Source organism: Cynocephalus volans, chromosome 4, assembly GCF_027409185.1.
Source record: "Cynocephalus volans isolate mCynVol1 chromosome 4, mCynVol1.pri, whole genome shotgun sequence".
Classification (NCBI taxonomy): Eukaryota; Metazoa; Chordata; class Mammalia; order Dermoptera; family Cynocephalidae; genus Cynocephalus; species Cynocephalus volans.
In genome coordinates this window covers 144856534-144875746 of record NC_084463.1, presented here as the reverse complement: position 1 = coordinate 144875746, position 19213 = coordinate 144856534, and the positions used below count along the sequence as shown (strand labels likewise).

Below are 19213 nucleotides of genomic sequence, written 5' to 3'. Positions count from 1 at the left end.
GGAAAGGCGGCGGGTGGGCGGGCACACAGCACACAGCCTTGCCTCCTGGCTCCTCTTCCCAAAGTCCCCAGAGCCAGCGACAGCCCAACAGCCTCCCCTCCACCTGGCACCCGGTATAGCCCAGCCCATGCTTCGGCTGGCCCGTCTAAGGCCTAAGGAGGAGCCATAGGGGTCGGGCCGGCTTTCCTTTTAAAGAAAGGAGACTGGCCACCTAACGCCCTCTCATGCCCACTGGACAGGTTGTCTGGGGTTTGCGGCAACTAAGCACGCTAGCTTCAGCCAAAACAACTACAAAAATAATCACTCGTGGAGTTTTTCACAACTTAGAAAGCACTTTTTCACCAGCATTATCAAGACTGGAGGCTGGTGATTTCCCTGTGCAGGAGGCATTACTATTCCTGCTGAACAGATGGGGCCCCTGAGGCTGGTTGAAGCCTGAGACTGCCCACGGCTCAGAGTAGCGGAGCTGGGACTCCAGGTCCTGGGGCTTCTGGCCCTGCCAAGGAGGTCCTCCTTCAGAGCTCGTGCCAAGCTAAAGAATGCGCAGGAGAAGCCACCCCTCAGCTCACAATCTTGTCACCATTCCCTCGGGTCAGAAAGCTGTCAAACTTCCTGATCCCAAGACTCCTTTATGCTCTGAAAAATTACTGAAGATTCCAAAGGGTTTTGTTTTAGAGGGGTGTGTGGTAGCTATTAATATTTACCATATCAGAAATTAAAACTGAGAAATGTTTAAAGTAGTTATTAATTTGTTTAAAAACAAAAAACCCATTACGTTAACACAAATAACATACTTTAATGAAAAATAAACGATATTTTCTAAAACAAACAAACAAAAAATTAGCAAAAAGAGTGGCATCGTTTTACATTTTTGCAAATCTCTACTGTCTGGCTTAATAGAAGGCAGCTGAATTCTCATAGCTACCCCAGCATTCAATCTGTTGTGATACGTTGTTTCGGTTGAAGCATATGAAAAAAATTCTGCCTCACACTGATACGTAGTTAGAAAAGGAAAGGGTATTTCAACAGCCCTTTCAGGTAATTACAGATATTCTTCTTTGTTACTACACCAAAATATGACAAATGGTAGTTTCTTAAAGGTTAGTTACAATGTGGAACCTGAAACTATAGCGATGAACTTTCCCCTGGTTTATCTTGCATTTTGAGTTTTGTAACATCAAGCACTGATCACTGGATAATATTGATTTACTGAGATATGCAGATCTTCCATATGTTGACCCATTTCATTATACAATATCAAAAAAATCACATTCGCCAACATCACTACTGATCTCATCAGAAAAGTTCTAAGCCCTGGGAAGCTGTCAGGCTCCAGAAGGTGGATACAAGGTTTCCAAAATTCTCATTTTCCCTCAAAAGCTCAAATTTTATCATTGGCAACAAATACCGATACTGTTTTTTAAGTGACAAGCTCACTTCATTCATTTTTGAGAAAATGTCTGTCACATACCCAAGTCTGACTAATTTGTCTGTTAGGTGTTCAAGTAAAAAACAGTGTTCCTTAAAAAATTGCTACTTGTACGGTCCAAAACTCAACTGCCTGAGTGCTTTTTCCTCAATGACAGTTTGGTTTGCAGCAAAAGCACCTTATGTATACTTTACATTTCTCCAGACAGAATACTGAAATAGATTATTACTCAAGAGTCTAGACTTGATAAAATTAATAATTTTTGCTGCTTTTTTAGAAAATGGGAGTATGGAGGAAAGAATACAATGCTGGGGTACTGTCTTGATTTGCATTAACTTTCCAGCAGTTTCACCCACCATCATTCTTGTACCATCAGAGCAAATGTTAACCCAGTGAAAAAGGCATGAACCAGGGTGGCTCTGATAATACGATGAAAATCATTTTGATTTCACCAATACCCTGAAACAGACTAAAGCACCCCCTGGGCCATACTTTGAGACCCACCAATTCAGAGTGAATTCTAAATCCTCCAGCCTGATAGATGTGGCTTCTGCACACAGGAGAGCTAACTCATTCTCCTTTGCTGTGACACAAACCCTTGGTTCTAACCGAGCCAACCTATTCTCTGTCCCCCAATCTGGCTGTGTCCAGCTCAGTGCTGTGTCCCTGCACCTGGCACACCTTCTGCCTGGAATACTGGTCTCCCTCTCCAGCTGGTATCAAAATCCCACCAGCTCACAGCTCCCTGGCCAACAAGACATTGCTCTCACTGAGAACTCTGCACCTCCCATGTGGCTCCCCTGCCACTGGACCCCTAGAAGGTCTGCTTCTTTCAAGTCCAATTGCCTTGTTCCTCCACCAGAACACAAGCTCCTGGGGGACTGGGGGCCAGGGCTAGTGCATCTGGGCACGCCCAGCACGATGCCTGGCAGTGAGTCCGTGTTTACCACTGATCAGCTCAGGAGGAAGGAACAGGGAATTCTGTGGGGGAGCGGCCAGAGCCTTAAGGGAAGAAAAGGGCTTCTTCCACCTCGGTTGCCACAGCCAAGGGCTGACCACAGGCCCAGGCTGGCCGAGGCCACTTCTCTTTGTTGGGCACAGGGGGACAGTAACAGCCTTTGTTTTAGTAGCTACCTTCCTCTCCTCTCCAGAGCAAGAGTGATGGCTGATCCCTTTCTGGGCTGGGTGCCATCACCCACTCCACATTCTCCATGGCTTTCCTTATGAAACCTGGATAGCAGATTTGGCAACATGAAGTCACAGCGGAGGATGTTGGGTGAGGAGGGGCTGCCTCAGACACTTGGGGGCTGGGCCAGGACCCTAGCTCTGAGCTCCCTGATGAAATATCCCCAGTCTCCTCCTTCATATCCTGAGTCCCTGTCTGAGGGTCTGGCCCCTGCTAGGCCTGGAGAGATGTCTATGGAATGAATGACTGACTCATTCCTTTAGAGCCTCTTCTCCAAGCCATCTTCCCACTGCCACCAGAATTCATTTGAAAGCACCCACTTACCATTTACTGGCTCTCCACTGTCAGCTGAGCAAAATGTAAAGACCTGGGCCTGGCAGTCAACAGGCCTCCCAGTCTCCTCTCCCACCTCTCCTTCATGTTTAAAATTTTTATTTGACAAAAACTTATATTACACACTCTGCTAGACACTGTTCTAAGTGTTTTACAAATATTAACCTATTAATCCTCATAAAAACTAAATTGGTATTATCATCATCTCCATTACTTGCATCCTTACATTACAGATGAGGAAACTGAGGCACAAAATGGTTAGATGACTTGCCTGAGGTCATGCAGCTAACTGGTGGCAGAGCTAGGATCCAAACCCAGCAGTGTCCTCCATGGCCCACACTCTCCCCCCTCACTCTACCTCTAGATGCTTCTGTCAAACAAAACATCGTGGCTTTCCATGCCTCTGCACTTGGCACTGGGCCAGTCTCTCTACCCAGAATACCATTCCCCTCTTCTTCTTCTTCTTTTTTTCTTTCTTTTTTTGTGACTGGCCGCACCGAGCGCACCGAGCACACCGGCCATCCCTATATAGGATCCGAACCCGTGGCGGGAGCGCTGCAGCGCTCCCAGCGCCGCACTCTCCCGAGTGCATCACGGGGTCAGCCCTCATTCCCCTCTTCTGCTTAGCGAACTTGCCCTCATCTTTTCCCTCTCATCTGTTAATTTTTTGGGGCAGCTGGCCTGTACAGGGATCTGAACCCTTGACCTTGGTTTTTTAACACCACGCACAAACCAACTGAGCTAACCAGCCAGCCCTTCCTCTCATCTCTTTAGAGCTAGCTCAGACGCTGGCTCTGCTGGAAAGTTCTTCCCAGCCCACTGAGTGTGTGGGTGAGTAGGGGATAGCTGCTCCCACACTCAGGCCCTCTTTCAGTTATTCTGGGCCATCAGCACTGGTTTACAAGTCTGTATCCCCCACCAGACTGCAAGCCCTGGGACCTCACATTACTCGTAATTGCATCCCCAGGGTCTAGAAGTGCCGGGTGTGGTTTGAAGAGTGAATGGAGGGAAAAGTGAATGGTCCAGGCTTAGCCTCCTGGACCAAGCTGACAGCAGACGGCTTCAGGATGGCACAGTGAACCAGCGGCTGGCCAGCTCCCGAGGCCTTCCTGCTAGCACTGGGTAGACAAGTTGCTGGTCTGAGCTGAGCTCCTGTGTCTCAGAGGCAAGACTGAAACCGATCCCTGATGGGAATGCCGATATGTCTCCCTCTGAGGCTCCCAACTGGGCCCCGTTGTTACAGTCCCCTACCCCAGCTGGCCTCCGCTCTTCTCTGGTGACAGTTCCTGCTCCCTGCCTTCTCCTGTGTCTGCAGCAGGCTCCCATTCCCCATCTGCTAGGAGAATCATTCCCCCACATCCTCTCATTCAAAATTTAACTCCACTCTCCGAGTATTCTGACTATGTTGATCCCTCCCCTATCCCCTAAAAGACCTTTAGGGAATCAGCTATCAGCCCCCAGGACCCCACTCTGCCGCCCCACCCCGGCTTCCATGCATCCCCCACTGGGGTTTTTCCTGCCTTTGAAGCAGGAACTGTGCCTAAAATCTGAGAGACCACAAGAGACAAAGGTCTTTACTGTGTATCTGGACTCAAAGGTCCAGAGGGGTTCTGCCTCTGACCAGCTATAAGATGTCAAGCTAAGCCCCTTGACCCTTTTGAGCCTCAATGTCCTCATTTGATAAATGGGGCCAACATGCACCTTGTCTTCCTCACTGGATTGCTACAGGCTTGAAGGAAAAAGCATTTGTTTAAGGTATCTGATTCTTCAGTCTACCCAAAGTTTAAAGAAAGAAAATTAACTCCAGAGGCCTCGAAATTCAGAATGATATGTCTGGTATACCACTTAAATCAAGGTAAAACCATGTCAGACAGCACTATATGTTGCTAAGGATGCATACCTATGTAGGAAAAATTTAAAAACAGGCACGAGAACAACAATCACCGAAATCAGGACTGTGGTTTCCTTTGGGGAAGACACAGGGTCTCCATTTCTTTACAGCAAATATGGCATAATGGGAAGATTTGGCCAGGCTAAGCGGTGGGTGTTACATTACATACTTTTCTAATTGTAAAATATTTAATGCTTTTAAGGAGATTTTAAAATAATTTTTTATGAAGACCCCCAGAGGGAGACCAGCTCCCTAGGGTTACCCTCGGTCTTCAACGGATGTTTTCAGCAGCATAATCCAGTACTCTGCCTTATAATAGGCAGGTCATATTTTCAGGCCACAAGCAAGGTCTCCCCCACACGGGATGCCTTCCAGAGGTTTATGTCAGTGGGGTGTCCATGTGGGTTGGGGAGTAGGAACCAGCTTGCCCCCTTTCATAACCGCCCCCGCCTCTCTCTGTAAAATGTCAGCAAGCTGGGGAAGGGGGGCGGAGAGACAGGCAAGCTGTTAACCTGAGAGATGCTGGGGCGTGGGCGGCACAGGCGCAGGCTCCCAGACAGCTATTTTGGCATGTGCTGTGATGGGGCACAGCCGTGGCAGGGGAGCGGCCTCTATGTGTGAGCTCTGAACTGGCGCTCTGCCAGGAGCAAGGGGGAGGAGGGCTCAGAGTGGAGGGAAAGGGCACTGGGGCTTCCTTCTCCTTCAGACCTCTGACCATGAGGCACCAAGTACAAACGGGGCCCGCTGCTCTCCCCCGAGGCTACAGGCCAACCACTAAACCCTGGGTGATATCAGGGACACCTTTGATCGTGTCCCTTAAGCCTTCTGTACCCTACACATTTAAAGCAAAATAAAAGGTCAGACTTGCCTCTCCACTCCAGATCCAGCCGGGGAGCCACATGAGCACCTGCTTACAGCCCCAGTCTCCCTACCCAAGGGCCTCTCCCACCCCAACCTGCTCCCCTGAAGCTAGGGATCCTGGTGGCAGTTTTTCCTTGAGGCCCAGCAGCAGATCGCCTCATGGGTCTCCCACCACTCCCATGTGAGGCAAAAACCTTTCACTAAATCCCATGGAGCACTCAAACCCCTTCAGAGGCCCTGACAGTTTGGGGATGGAAAATAAAATATAAAAGCGCTATTAAGTAGGGCAGCCTGGTGTTGTGAAAAGATGCTGGGGTTTGCTCCAGTGTAAGCTGTGTGATCCTGGGCTGGGCCCCTAATCTTTGTGAGCCTTGGTTTCCTCACCTGTGAAGTGGGAATAAAATCAACTATGAAGTTGTTGTGAAGATTACATAAAATTGGTAGATTTACAAGCTTCTGGCAACTGTTAATCACCAGAGAGATGAACTGGAACATCACTCACTTGGCTTCAGGTGAATATGGGGGCAAGGTGGGAACAAGCACCTCCTCAGCCTCTCCCTCCCTCCCTGGGCACAGAGCCCTTGGTCTCACTCAAACCTGCTCTCATGACCTAACCTTGGTGTCTCAGCCAAGGAAGGGGGCAAAGAGGAAAGATGCCAGAATGACAGCTCCCCAAGGGCGTTTGGTCACTGCTCTGGCCTACCCTTTTCCCACCTGTGACCTGAGTGCCAGCTGGAGCCCGTGTTGAGAACCACAGCAGGTGGGAGAACCACAATGCAAGCCCGATGTGGGGCTGCCTGATATGCTAAGGGTATCAGGGGCCCCCACAGGGAACACAAAGGAGGTGCCTGAGGAGGGCAAGAAATGAAAGTGTGGACCTACCCTGAGGTACTCCAGGAACACAGGGAGCTGGTGAACCTGAAAGCAGTCAGCAGCCCCCCTTCTTGCACACACTGCCCCCCACACTGACTCAGAGGACTGTACAGGTGGCGGCAGCAGCCTCCAGGAGAGGCCGAGGGGCAGGGAGGAGGGGAGGTGGGGGCAGGTTGGAAGGTACCAGATGAGGACAGCTCAGAAAGCAGGGAAGGCTGTGGGGTCCTGTGATGCAACACAAGTGAGCACGGCCCTTGACGCTAGGGACTGAGTCCCACATAACCCTAGCTAGCTGTGAGACCTCTGAGTCAAGGCCACCTCACTGGGCCTCAAACTTCAGGGACAGGGAGGGGTGGGGTCAGGTGATGTGGAAGCACAGACCCCGCCTGCCTTCTGCCGCATCCCGATTGGCTGCACTGGAGCAGCTGAGAAGCAGGTAACTCAGCAGTAGGAGGTGTCTGCAGGAGGGCCACCCCAGCAGGTCTTTGGTGCAAGTGGACTAGCCTGAAGAAGAACCTCCTGGCCCTCTGTCCTCCCATGGTGGCAGGTGTTGCCCCCTTGTGTCGCTCTGAAGATACTGCAGGGAAGGCTCCAGGGTCAGCTTCTGGACCTTGAAACTCTTGCCTTTGTGGGGGCAGAAGGGACCCAGATTCCTGCTTCTTCTTCCATGGACCAGCACAGCCCAAGCTTCAGGGCTAACCTGCCCACCCACCTCCTCCTCTGCCTGGGGACACTGGTGAACTGGGGAGAGGCCTCCAGGAAGGCGAGGAAGGCAGGCCTGTTATTCTCACTGCCCAGGGCCTGGGCTTCTTCTGACCAGGGACCACTTAGTCCTTCCTCTGTCCTCACCTGAGAGGACATACACTCTCATGCTCCCTTATGCCAACTGACAATCCTAGGCGGCTCCACATCCTGGGACCTGACATTTTTGGAGTATGCCATGGAGACAAAATGACAAGAATAGCCCATCCCCGCTCCTGGTCTTAAGCCAGAGACTGGTGTGGGTGGCAGTGGAGAGAGACTGAGAATCCTACCCTTGGTCCCCAACCTTGGCCAGCTCCACACTCTGGCACATGACACTGTGTGAGAAATGAACAGAGATGAACACGCCTCAGCCACTGAGGCCCCTTTTTCTTCCCCAAACTGGCTGGAACCCAAGGACCTGGTCTGTACCTGCCTCCCATGGCCACCGGGGCTGCTCCCAGCATTAGCCTGAGCAAGACAAACCACTCAGTGTGGCTCCTTTTGCTCCCAGACATGCTGGCGCCACAGACAGGGGTTCTGCCTCTGAATGGGAGGCCTCCCTCAACACACCCCTCCCCGTTCACTGCAAAACCAACGCAAATGGGAGCTGCTTCCACTTAGGCTGCCTGGTGGACACCCTTTGCCAGCCCTGAGTCCAGGACCCCGCTTGCTGTGGCCATGTGGCCTTGTCTCAAAATGGGACCTATTGTCTCAAACTTGTTCTACAGGTGCCTTTCCTGCCCTCTGGGAGCTTATGACTTTGAGCATAATGAAGGGCAGGGGATAGCAGAGCAGACGTTCAGGCTCCCAGGGGCTCTGAAGGCCAAGATTCCTATGTAGATGTGCCAGGCGCCAGGTAATTTCTGATGCCCCTCGGGTGCAAAACCAGCTAATCCACAAGTTGCCTGAGCTGCCAGGATCAGGCTGCTGGGACCAGGCCAGAGGAGGAGCAAGTCCTTCCTCCAGGTGGATCCTGGAGGATGAGGAGATAGTCAATTCTCCCACTTCTGACTGACCAACCTTAAGGTTGATAGAATCTGAATGCAAAGGTGCTGCCCTCTCAGTTCAGGGTAGAGAAAACCTGGTGCCCTGGGCTTAGAGCAGGGCCTGGATCTTCTCTTCCTTCTTCCTTCTCTTCAGGGAGGGGGCTGATGGTTCCCAGCAAGGAGATGTGAGGTGGGATGGAGTCGGGGGTGGGAGGAATCACAAGCTGGGAGGATCATGGCTCAGCTTTGTGTCTTACTGGGCTTAAAAAAAAAAAAAAAGAGAGAGAGAGAGAGATGGCAAACTGCTCCCCAGATTCCAAGAGGGCGATGCCAGTTGTGGGGGGCAGAGATGGGCTTTAAGGAAAAGCCTCTTTAAAGAAAATGCCACAGAGCCTACCACTCAGAGACTGTTCCACCCGACTGGACCAAGGATGGCAAACGTGGCCCATGTGCCTGCCCTCACATCCTCCTGCCAAGCCAGGAACTGTTCACAGAACTCTCCCAGTGAGCCAAACTCTGAATGCAGAATTCTCATCACAGCCCCTGGAGCCACCCCCAATCTGTTATCCTCAATCCTTCCTTCTAGCCACTGACTGCCTAGTCACTTATTGGGCCCCTCAGCTGCAAGGTTTGAGGTGTGTATGTGGGTGGGGGGAGGGGGGCAGGACAGAGGAAATGCAGGTGGACGTCCAAGAAGAAGCAAGAGCTAGGTAAGAATGAGCACGGAGCCTGGGAAAGGACGGAGGGTGGGTTTCAGCTGGGACACTGACAACTTTTACCTGAGGCTGGCAACCAGCAAACAAAGGTGGCAGAACCAAATAAGCAGCATTAAAGGGGCAGAGCCCAGAGCAGATGCACTATTCCAAATGCCTGCCCCTCACTCCCCAATCAGATAAGAGGCAGGCCAGCCCCAGGGGGCACCAATCCTCTGAGCTCCCAGGCCTGCCAGGGGAAAGTCTTTCCCCGCTGCCCTCTCCCCGACTCTACTGAGATCTGTGGATGTTTCCATTTCTGAAGGCTCCACTGCCCACTGCACAGTGCTACCAAGCAGGGGACACTCCTTATGTGCTTCCAGAGGTGGTTTGATCTTCTTCTCATTAGGCATCCCATCAGATGGCTTACACTTCCAAGGGTGACTACTGTGCTTCTTAAACTTGGTAGCATATCAGAATCACCTGGGAAGCTTTATAAAAACCGCCCAGGCCCCACCTCCAGACCTGATGAGACAGACAAGGGTGAGATCTGGGAATCTGTATTTCTTAAAGCTCCCTAGGCCATTGTGATGTTCTGTTTGGGTTTAGAATCAGAACAATTTGAATTCAAACCCTATCTCTGCCTCTTACTTGCTGTGTGACTGGGCAAATCACTTCTCTCTCTGACCCTGTGTTTTTCTCATCTATAAAAATGGAGAAATAACACCCATCCTGCTTATTTTAGAGAATTATGTAAAGATACCTGTTGGTTCTCTTGCTTCCTGTTCTTCATCCTGAATGTACCTGATGCTCATCCCTACATGCACAAACCTGTACCCTTCAGAAGGGGCACAGCCACAGGTCAGAAGAGCCCAACACTTGGTACCCTGTGGGCAGCGACAGGAAGCTTCTGATGGCGCCCCTCCCTCCCCCTCCAGAGCCTGTGAACACTGGAGGCTACATCCTGCAGAACTGGGTGTAAACTGCTCCACCTTGCAAGGCTGTGGGTGACAAAGCAGAGGTACTGGAAGCTTTGCTCCCTGCCTTGTTTTACATGACATTGAAGCCCGTGTGGCTTCACAAGATCCCACGGGGCTCCATCTGCCAGTGTGAGGATCCAGATTCCTGCGCGTGCTTGGTGACACAGCACGGGTGTAAAGAGCAGGGCCCTGGCTAGGGGTAAGGCAGACAGAGGGCGTGGGTCAACATCACAGGTACACTGACCTACACAACAGGAGAAACCCGCCCATGTTATTTATGTGTAAATTCTACCCTGGGAAAGGACAGGGCAAAGCTCAGAGGGGCCGAATGCCACAGAGCCTGGGCAGCTGCAGAAGAGTGAGAGGGAGGCCTTGGGCAGACTCCCAAGTGGTCAGAGTCCAGTCTGAGGTGGTGCTGGGGTCGTTAGCTGACTGGCTGCAAGCTCCTCAGCCACCAGTGAAGGGCGAGGGTCAGTTACAAAAAAGCTCAGGGAGTCAGGTGGGGTATTCCTGGGGCCGCACCTTCCCTCACCTTACACCAGGGCTGCCAGGGCAGACAGCGGCTCGCAGCCAAGACCAGTACACCTGCCATGAACTGCCTGCACTCAATCTTTCCACACCCTCCCCCCCAGTTCCTCACCAGAGTCCTGGTCAAAGCCCTGTCACAGGCACAAGATGGTGACATTTGGAGTGCTGGGGGAGGGGGCAAGATGAAGCTTGAAGAGCCAGCACAGATTCCGGACTATAGCCCACCCCATCCTTTCCTAGCAAGGATTGAAGAGGGTAGGGGAGAAGAGAGGGAGCAGAGGTAGAGGCTGGGGTCTCCCCGCTAATTAAGAGCAAGGTAGAGCAGATGGTCAGGGACCCCCAAACACAAGGAGCGGCTTAAAATGCTAAGCAATTAAATCAGGGACCAGTGCTTTGGGGACATCCATGTGTCGTGACAGTATCAACGGGGCCATGTTCCGCAGATACCATGCAGTGGTGGTAGGAAACCGGGCTACACGGAAGCCCAAAGGGCGGCGTGACCCCCACCTCAGTGGTACCAGTCAGAGAGTCCTTGTTCTGACAATACCAAGGAGGGGTGGGTGACCAGTCATAGGGGCCCCACCTGCTGGTGCCAGGGGGTTGGGGTGATTCTGTCTTCCTGCTGGAGTGTTGGGAGCTGACCCTGCCACGATACTACAGATGAGGTGCACTAACTGCCGGCGCCAGGAAATGACCCCCCCCCCCCCCCCCCGGTGCCAGTGCCCAGGCGACCCGTGCCGGGGCACTGGTGGATGACCCCCATGCGATCCCAACGCCAAACAGCCCTTCCCACCGGTGTGAGAGGGAGACCTCCACTCAGTGTCAGTACCGAGGTGGCCCGTCCCGCCGGTGGCCGAGGACTGTCCCCCGGTGCCACACGCGGTATCCTGCCGGTGGCGCGGTGCCCGTCCCGCCGCCGCTCCGCTCACCTGTGCCCGAACAGCCGCAGCCCTGGGAAGCGCCGCTTGCTGAGGCGCCGCGGCGTCTTGTCCGGCTCGGGACCGGCGTCGCGCTCGGAGCCGCTGGACGAGGCGGAGGCCGACTCGGAGTCGCTGCTCCGGGCCTCGGGGCTGCAGTCCCGCGGCTCCATCCGGCCCTAGCCCCGGCCGGCGGCGGGCCCGCGGGAGACGCCCATGCCGGGCCGGCGGCCGGGGCTCAGCACGCCCGCTCCGCGCCGCCCGCCACGGCCATGGCGCGCGCTCGCTCCGCCCGCCTCGCGCCGCGCGCCCCCGCGCCCCACGCCCAGGTGCCCGGGAAGCGGCCGCCGCCGCCGCCGCCGCCGCTGCCGCTCCAGGAAGTGCCGCCAGCCGCGGCCGCAGGACCCCGCATAGCTGGCCGGGCCGCTGCCTGCCGCCGCCGAGCACGCCCCCTCGGCCGGGCGGCGGGTCCTGACCCACGCCGCCCTCTGCCGGCTTTGCGGGGTGCCGCAGCCCGCCGAGGCTGCCCTGAGGGGGCGCGGCCGAGGGGGCGGGGCAATCGAGACCCCGCCTTCCCGCCGCGAGGCCGGTCCGCCTAGGTCTTGAAGAATCTCCGCAGCTGACACGCCCGCACTGGGAGCACCCAGACACACACTCGTTTCCTACCCTTAGCCCTCCCCCTCCAAACAACCTACATGCTCACATGGAGCCGTGACGGCGGCTGTCACCACCTCCCCTCCCACATCCACAAGGAATATATTCCGCTGTCGCACACCCCGTGCCCACTCGCCCACTCATGCAATCCACCCTTACCCCCTTGGCTCTCTCAAATCACACCCACAGAAACAAAAGTCACATAGTGCTTCCCCCCACCCCCGGAACAAACACGCCCCTCACACGATTATGCTCATTCATTACTCAAACTAACAGTTCCCGTCCCAGCCTCTCACACTCAGTGACCAAAGTCACTCAATGACCCTCACAAACACCAACAAAGAACTCACATGTTTCTCATACAAATTCATCCTTCCACAGCTATTCAAAATGGTTTCCAACCCTTTCACCCACCCACTCCTAACACATCGCATTTTCCCAATATGCAATGGAACCTTATTCCGTAGATCTCTTATAGTACAGGAATCACCTGCACACCTTGCACGCTCATAAATACACACACATAAGGACAACAGTTACAACCTACCACAATCTCATTCACCAACATACACACCCACATAGAACACACGTATCTTTCTCCTATGCACAAATGTCCCTCAGGACAATGGTTACAGGTTGCCACATCCCACTTAAACACACATACACTGATCCAGAAATATACCTAGTACACACACACAGACACACTCCTAAAGGCAGCAGAGGTTGTCTCCCTCTAGAAATGAGAGCAATTGGAACCAGAGCAGTCGCTGATGGAGGCACAGCCCTCACACATGCTTGTGAATAGACAACTCAGGCAGTCTGTGATAGCCCCTGCAGGGCTGACAAAGGCAGGCCAGGAGGTTGGAGAGCATGGTCTCTCCCTCCCCAAACCCTACCACCCTGATGCCCACACCAGCTGCCTGCTGTTTCTGTTTGCACTCCTCTCTGCAAAGCCACATCCTGTGTCACCTTCACTTTTCACCCTCTCCTCTGGGGTTCTGGCAGCCCATATTCCAGCATCAGCCAGCCACTAATAACCAATGCTGGGGGCAACTTGTAGGCAAGTCTATAATCTTGAGACATAGCCAGCACCTAGAGGCCCAGAACCCTCTCCCAGCTCCCTTCAAGTTTCCTGTGGGCCTGACACTGGCCTCCTGGGGTGCATGTGTGTGTCCCTTTGAGGAAGTTTCCCAATGGTTTCTACACCAATCTCGGAGGGAAGAGACCAGAGTCAGCTGAAGACCCCATTGAGTTTGCATGACACCTTACAGCTGGTTTAAGAAACCTTCAGCACCCAGTGCCACACTCCTCTGGGGGCTCCTCTCCCCCACACCCTCTGCTGTGAGCTCCGTCAACTCCTAGCTTCCTTCGAGCTCAGCCCTCCACTACACTGCCCTCCAAATAGTCCAAATATCAGGGCTCCCCCCAGAACTCCCTTGCCTTCCTCTGCGCCTCTGCACAGATGCTGGATAATGGATGGGTAACCCCACTTCTGCCACCCTCCCACTGTAGATAAAAGGCTCATAGAGACAGAAGTCCCTGTACCCACTCCCAGGCCACCCCTTGTACCTACTGAGTCTGGGTGGCCTCAGCTGGGATCTGTGGCACATCCCAGGAGCGGTAGCGCCACATCTGCCTCCGTGCCCCAGGCTGCTCCCCTTCTTCAGTTCCCAGCGCCTCCGCTGGGCCCAGAGCTGAGGCCACATCGCAGCCTCCCCCGGCACTGTGGCCAGCCCCCAGTACGCTCATCCTGCCCAGCGACTCTCTTCCTCTTTCGGCACTTCCTGACTGGGGGGGCCCTGCAAAAGGCCACTGGCCGCCCAAGCAGAGGACCGTGGGGCTCGTAGGCGCCTTCCGCTGGCTGGGGCAGGAGGCTGGCTGGGGCAAGCAGCCACATGAGAGGGCAAGGGGCAGGTGGGGACAAGCCCAGCCCAGCAGCCAGGAGACAGTCCCAAGAGTCAGAGGCTGCCAGGCAGCCACCAGGCCTGCCTGGGCTGGAATCCGCACCTTGGCCCAGGTTTAGTTTTCCTCTGCACTCAGCGTCTCCAATGTTCACCTCTTGGTCGTGCTGAGGTCTCCTACTTTGTGACAATCAGCAGGTACACTGGCTGGGGGTGCCCAGGCCACACCACAGCTGTCTCTCCTTAACACCTCTGTGTGCATCACATCGTCTACCACAGAGGCGGGCACACAGGACAGTGGTATACTGAAAACAGCAACGAGATGGAGCCCGAAGACTTGGGTTCATGTCCTTCTGCCACTTACCAGCTATGTGACCTAGATCAGATTATAAACCTCTCTGAGTCACCTTAAGTCTTCTTTGGAATAAGGTAGGAGGATATAAACAGATAAACTAACGAACGCGTGCCAGGGAGCTTTTTTTGAACCTCAGTTTTCTCATCTGTAAAATAGAGTAATAATTGAGCTCACGGAGTTATACGAGGATTAAATAAGAGATGAAAGGGTTTACAAATGAACTCATCCAATAAATACTTATCAAGTGCCTTTTGTGCATCAGGCACTGTATCAGAGAATATAGCAGTGAGAAAGGAAGCAGGGCTCTTTCCTTATAGAGCTTAGAGGCTAGTGGGGAAGACATCTAGGAAACAAATAATCAGTATCATCTAGTATAACGTCAGGTAACGAGATGTGCTATAAAGAAAGATGAAGCCAAAATGAGGGGGAAGAGAGTAATGATGGGGGTGCTACCCAGGTAGAGCGATCAGGGAAGGCCTCTGAGGAGCTGACATTTGAGAACAGACCTGAATGAACTGAGGGAGCGAACTCTGTGATGATCTGGAGAACAGCATTCTAGCTGGAAGGAACAGCAGGAGCAAAGGCCCTGAGCGAGGTATGTACTTGACGTGTCTGGAGAATAGCAAAAAGGCCCGCATGGCTGGAGAACAGGGTGTCAGGAGAAACGCTTTAGGAGCTCAAAAGATCTCCAGAGGCCAGACAGTGCTGGTGTGTGAAGCCATTGTGAGGATTTGGTAAATAAATAGTAAAGCACAAACTTACTCTTTATTCTTAGGGTTGATTCTAGGGAGGAGATGGCACCTTCCGCAAGCATTCTTTAATCACACTACTGTATAATTAGTTCTTTAGTTGTAAATGTGTTTGTTACCGCAGAAAGGCTGTGAATTTCTCGAGGACAGAAATGGTGTCAGTTCAGTTCAGTAAACATTTACACTGCAGAACCTTGCAGACACAGCATGCACATGACACCTTTCTGACCCTTAGAAACCTCCATCTGGTTCTGTAATCACCTTTGTGTCCCTAATGACTAGAACACAATATTTTTTAATAAACATTTGTTTAATAAATGCATGCTATGTAATGAATAATTAATACCCACAAATAATAAAACAGTAGCTAATATTTCCTGGACACTTCTGTGCTAGAAATCTTACTGAACATGTAAAGTAGCTCGTTGAATCCTTTTAATGACCCTGAGAGGTAGATCTTATTTTCCTCCTTTTATAGATGGGAAACCCGAGGAAAAGAGCTGCTAAACTTACTAGTCCAAGGTCACCCAGCCGGTAATTGGTGGAAGAAAGAACCTAACCCCAGAATCTGTGTCTTTAAATAAGACATCCTGTTGTCCCTCTAAGGTTGGGGACATGGCCAGGTAATGCCCCTGAGGCTTGGCATCCCCTTTCCCAGCAGCTCTCTCTCCAATCCATCATCTCTAAAACCCTCAGGGTGGGCATGCCATGGCCCACCAGAGACTCTGCCCACCAGATTAAGGTCTAATCTGGAAGGAGGCTGCTGCAGGGCCCTGCCTTCCTCTCCCAGACATTCTGCAAGTCGCTTGAGCAGTTAAACAGAGGAAATGGGGCTGGGCTTGTTTTCCATCTGAGGCTTCTGGCAGCCCTTGGAGCAGCAGAGAACAGGAAATGGGGTTCCTGGAGGGGAAGCCAGGCAGGCTAGAGGCTTTGAGAGGCAGAGTAGTCCTGCCTATAGGACTAGGGCCCCCCCGGGCTTGTACTCCTGGAAGCTGTCAGTGCCAGCTCTGTTTTCCAGGTGGGTTGCGGAGGACAAGGCTGGGAGGGACAGGTGCACAGGGCTGGGGAGGATGCCCTTGGCAGTTCCTAGGACAACATGTGCTAGCACTGGGGAGCTGGGGACCCCTCACAATCCACCTAGGTATACATGGGAAGAGGAATCTGGGTAAGAAAATTATTCTGGGCTTTGTTGAGGCCCCAGAGGATGAGGTGTTCTACTTTCCGTGGCCTGGATGAGCAAGTGGGAACTGGGGAAAAGAAATGTACCAGGGCACCAAACACTCAACCCATGACCTGGACAACCTCTGCTCTCAAAACCTGCCAAGCCAGTCTCCTTGTCCTGACCTTCAAGGCTCCTTATGCTCTGGCTCCTCTTGCGTTTTTGCCTCTTTGTCCAGACTTTCCCTGCAGAGATTTGCCCTCAGCTCACGCCATGATGGTGTCTGCCTGCCTGATAGCAGGTGTTCAATTTCTTCCTCCCCTCTTTTTCACATTTCATTCCACATGCTGTCCCGACCCTTGCCATTCATTCTGCCTATGCCACTCCCCTTGGCTATCTTGCCCTGTCGACCCTTACTATTTGGCCATGAAAATCTCCATCCTTCAAGGGCTGGCAGGTTAGCTCAGTTTCTAAGAGCATGGTTTTATAACACCAAGGTCAAGGGTTTGGATCTCTCTCCAGCCAGCCACCAAAACAAAACCAAAACTCCATCCTTCAAACCCCAGCCCAAGCAGCAAAGGTGGGAAGGTGGAAAGAGCCCCAGACACAGGGTTCACTGGTTCACATTCCAGCCCTTGCTGTGTCCCTCTGGGCCAGTCATTAACCTCTCTGGGCTGGACCAGATGATTTCTAAGATCTCCTCTAGATCCAACAGTTTCATTTGAATCTTCTTCTCTGGGTTTTCACTCATTGAGTCATTCATACTGCAAATATTTTATAAATACCTACTAAGTGTCAAATATAAACTGCTCCTGAATCAGCATTCCCGCCCCACTGACTTACCTCTGACACTCATTTTTGTTCCCAATAATATTCCTATATCATTTGATCTTTTGTGCACATTAGTCTTGGCCTCTTACAAGATTCTTGAATCCTATGTTACTCCAAGCTCAGTGCTGGGTACACAAGTATGTGTTCAGTGACTTACGGAAGTAGAAATAGGTTGAATATAGGCATCCAAAAAGCAGAGCAGAGGAAGAGAAACTGGCTTCTTGTTTACATGAGTGGCTGTGGTGAGACACGGAGGATTTCAAAAGTCTAAGTCTCTCCCCAGCAGATAAGCCTGTGATCCAGATATCTGCTAAAGCCCTTGGGAGCAACCTATAGCTAGAGATTACCTGCTGATCACTGACCCCTGTTCAGGTGCTGGGCTTCTGCACCCACAGAGGAGACAGATGTACCAGAGTTGGGCTGTAGGTGCTGCTGGCTAGTGACAGATGGAAATTTGAGTAGGCTCCTTTTGGACAGCCTCATTAAAGTCATGAGCAGGAGGAAATCTGGAACAGGGCTAAGGACCCTCTCCTACTGGGGCAAGAGAACTGCAGATACAGCACTGGCAGCTCTGAAGTCAAAAGTGGTCCTTTGTACTACCATCTCTCTTGGAAGCTGTCCTTTGGCCTCTCCCAGTTCCCCAGGCTGGAAGTGAAAAGGGAGGCAGGGTGGCTGTCCCTTGACTCTGGATCAGCTGGATCTGCTCTAAGGAGCTTTCTTCCACCCAAGCCTGGACTACATCAAGCCCCACCTGAACAGGATCCTCCTACCCTCCAAGCCTCCCACCCCCATCTGTAGGATTGTAAGCCCTGACTGCAGAACTACCTTTCAGCCCCCTCACCACCTGTCCTATCACCCCACCCCCTGGGATATGTGCACCTAGTACAGAGCCAAAAGAAAAGGTCCTTAAGGATGAGTCTAGGCTCTTTGAAGCCTGACCAAGTCAAAAGGGCTTTAGAATGAAACAGATCTGAGTCTGGATCCTGGCTCTACCAGTTACTGGCTGTGCAATCTTAACAAATTGTTTACCTCTCTGAGGCTTAGTTTCTCACCTGCAAGCTGCTGCCCAGTAGCCCCCAAGTCCTTCCCCACTCTGTGTATTCTGCTCAGCCTTCAATCCCCAAGCAGCTGGAGGCCAAGGGCACTGGTCAGGCACAATGGAGCCCAGCAGAAACCCAGAGTCTAGTCCCAACGCCTTCCTATCTCCTTTGTGTGTCATTGAAGAGAGGTCTTCCCCAGCCTGTCCTTGGGACCTGGACCCTTGAGGGGCCTTTTGAATACTCTGATCTGAAAATATACCAACTGAGGCAAACATGAGACTCCAACCCAGGCTTCCTGATGCTTGGCCCATGGGCCATCATCTCAGTGGGACATCAGAAAATCTCTTCAAATGCTACAGCTTGAACTGGCCTTCCCAGAACTCCTCTGAAATGCCCAAATGGCTTGTGCCCCCCGGTGTGGGAGTTGAAGGACATGAGCTGCTGCGAGCATACTCCAAGCCCCTTGCACCAAATAAGGTGGGGTAAGACCCTCTCTTGGGACCCCAATCCCTGCACATTGGCGCTCAGGAAGAGCCTGGCTGCGCCACAGGGCACTGCCCTCTCTGGCCTTTGACTCACTGTCAGCAAGAACGTCAGGTCCTAGAGGGGAGGAAAGAGTTCCGGTTGTGCCAGCCCCACCCTTCCCAAAGGAAGGAAAATGGATGGACCCCGGGCTTCCGGCTTCCTCTGGCAGCGGCCCGCTCCCCCTGCTGCAGCTCAGCTCTCTACCCCCGGTTTTTGCATTTTTAATTCAGGACAGAATGTGATCTATTGCAGCTCCTTGCTTTATCCTGTTGCTATTTAAATTACAAATCGGCCCCATCTCCTTGTCATTCTTGGGTTATTTTTAGCTTCTGGTAAATAGCAGCAGGGAGAGTTAGATCAGGTGCCCCTCCCTGGAGGAGCCGTGTGCCCTCAGCCGCGTGCCCGCAGCAGGGGGCACCCTCCTCTGCAGTTGGCATCCCAGTCGCGCATGGATGTGGAGGAGGCAGGGGGAGGATTGCAGGTTGGGACATGCACACACGCTCAGCACTTGCTCTTAATCTCTGTTAAACTTTGCCACCTGCAGGCCCCACCACCCATCCATCGCTCAGGGCTGTCCTC

At 52.7% G+C, this 19213-nt stretch overlaps 1 protein-coding gene across 3 annotated transcripts in view; it reads right to left on the bottom strand.

The window, feature by feature from the left end:
* Window positions 1–13823, bottom strand: part of DGKZ (diacylglycerol kinase zeta) — a 31687-nt gene extending 17864 nt beyond the window's left edge. For 2 of the 3 annotated variants that reach the window (XM_063092568.1, XM_063092569.1), the window contains exon 1: window positions 11433–11661. In XM_063092568.1, coding sequence (XP_062948638.1) covers window positions 11433–11593 — 161 coding nt within the window. In that variant the 5' untranslated portion in view covers window positions 11594–11661. Of the gene's footprint in view, window positions 1–11432; window positions 11662–13647 lie in introns of those variants that run through there. The other variant, XM_063092567.1, reaches the window with a different exon arrangement.
* Window positions 13824–19213: the final 5390 nt, after the last annotated feature.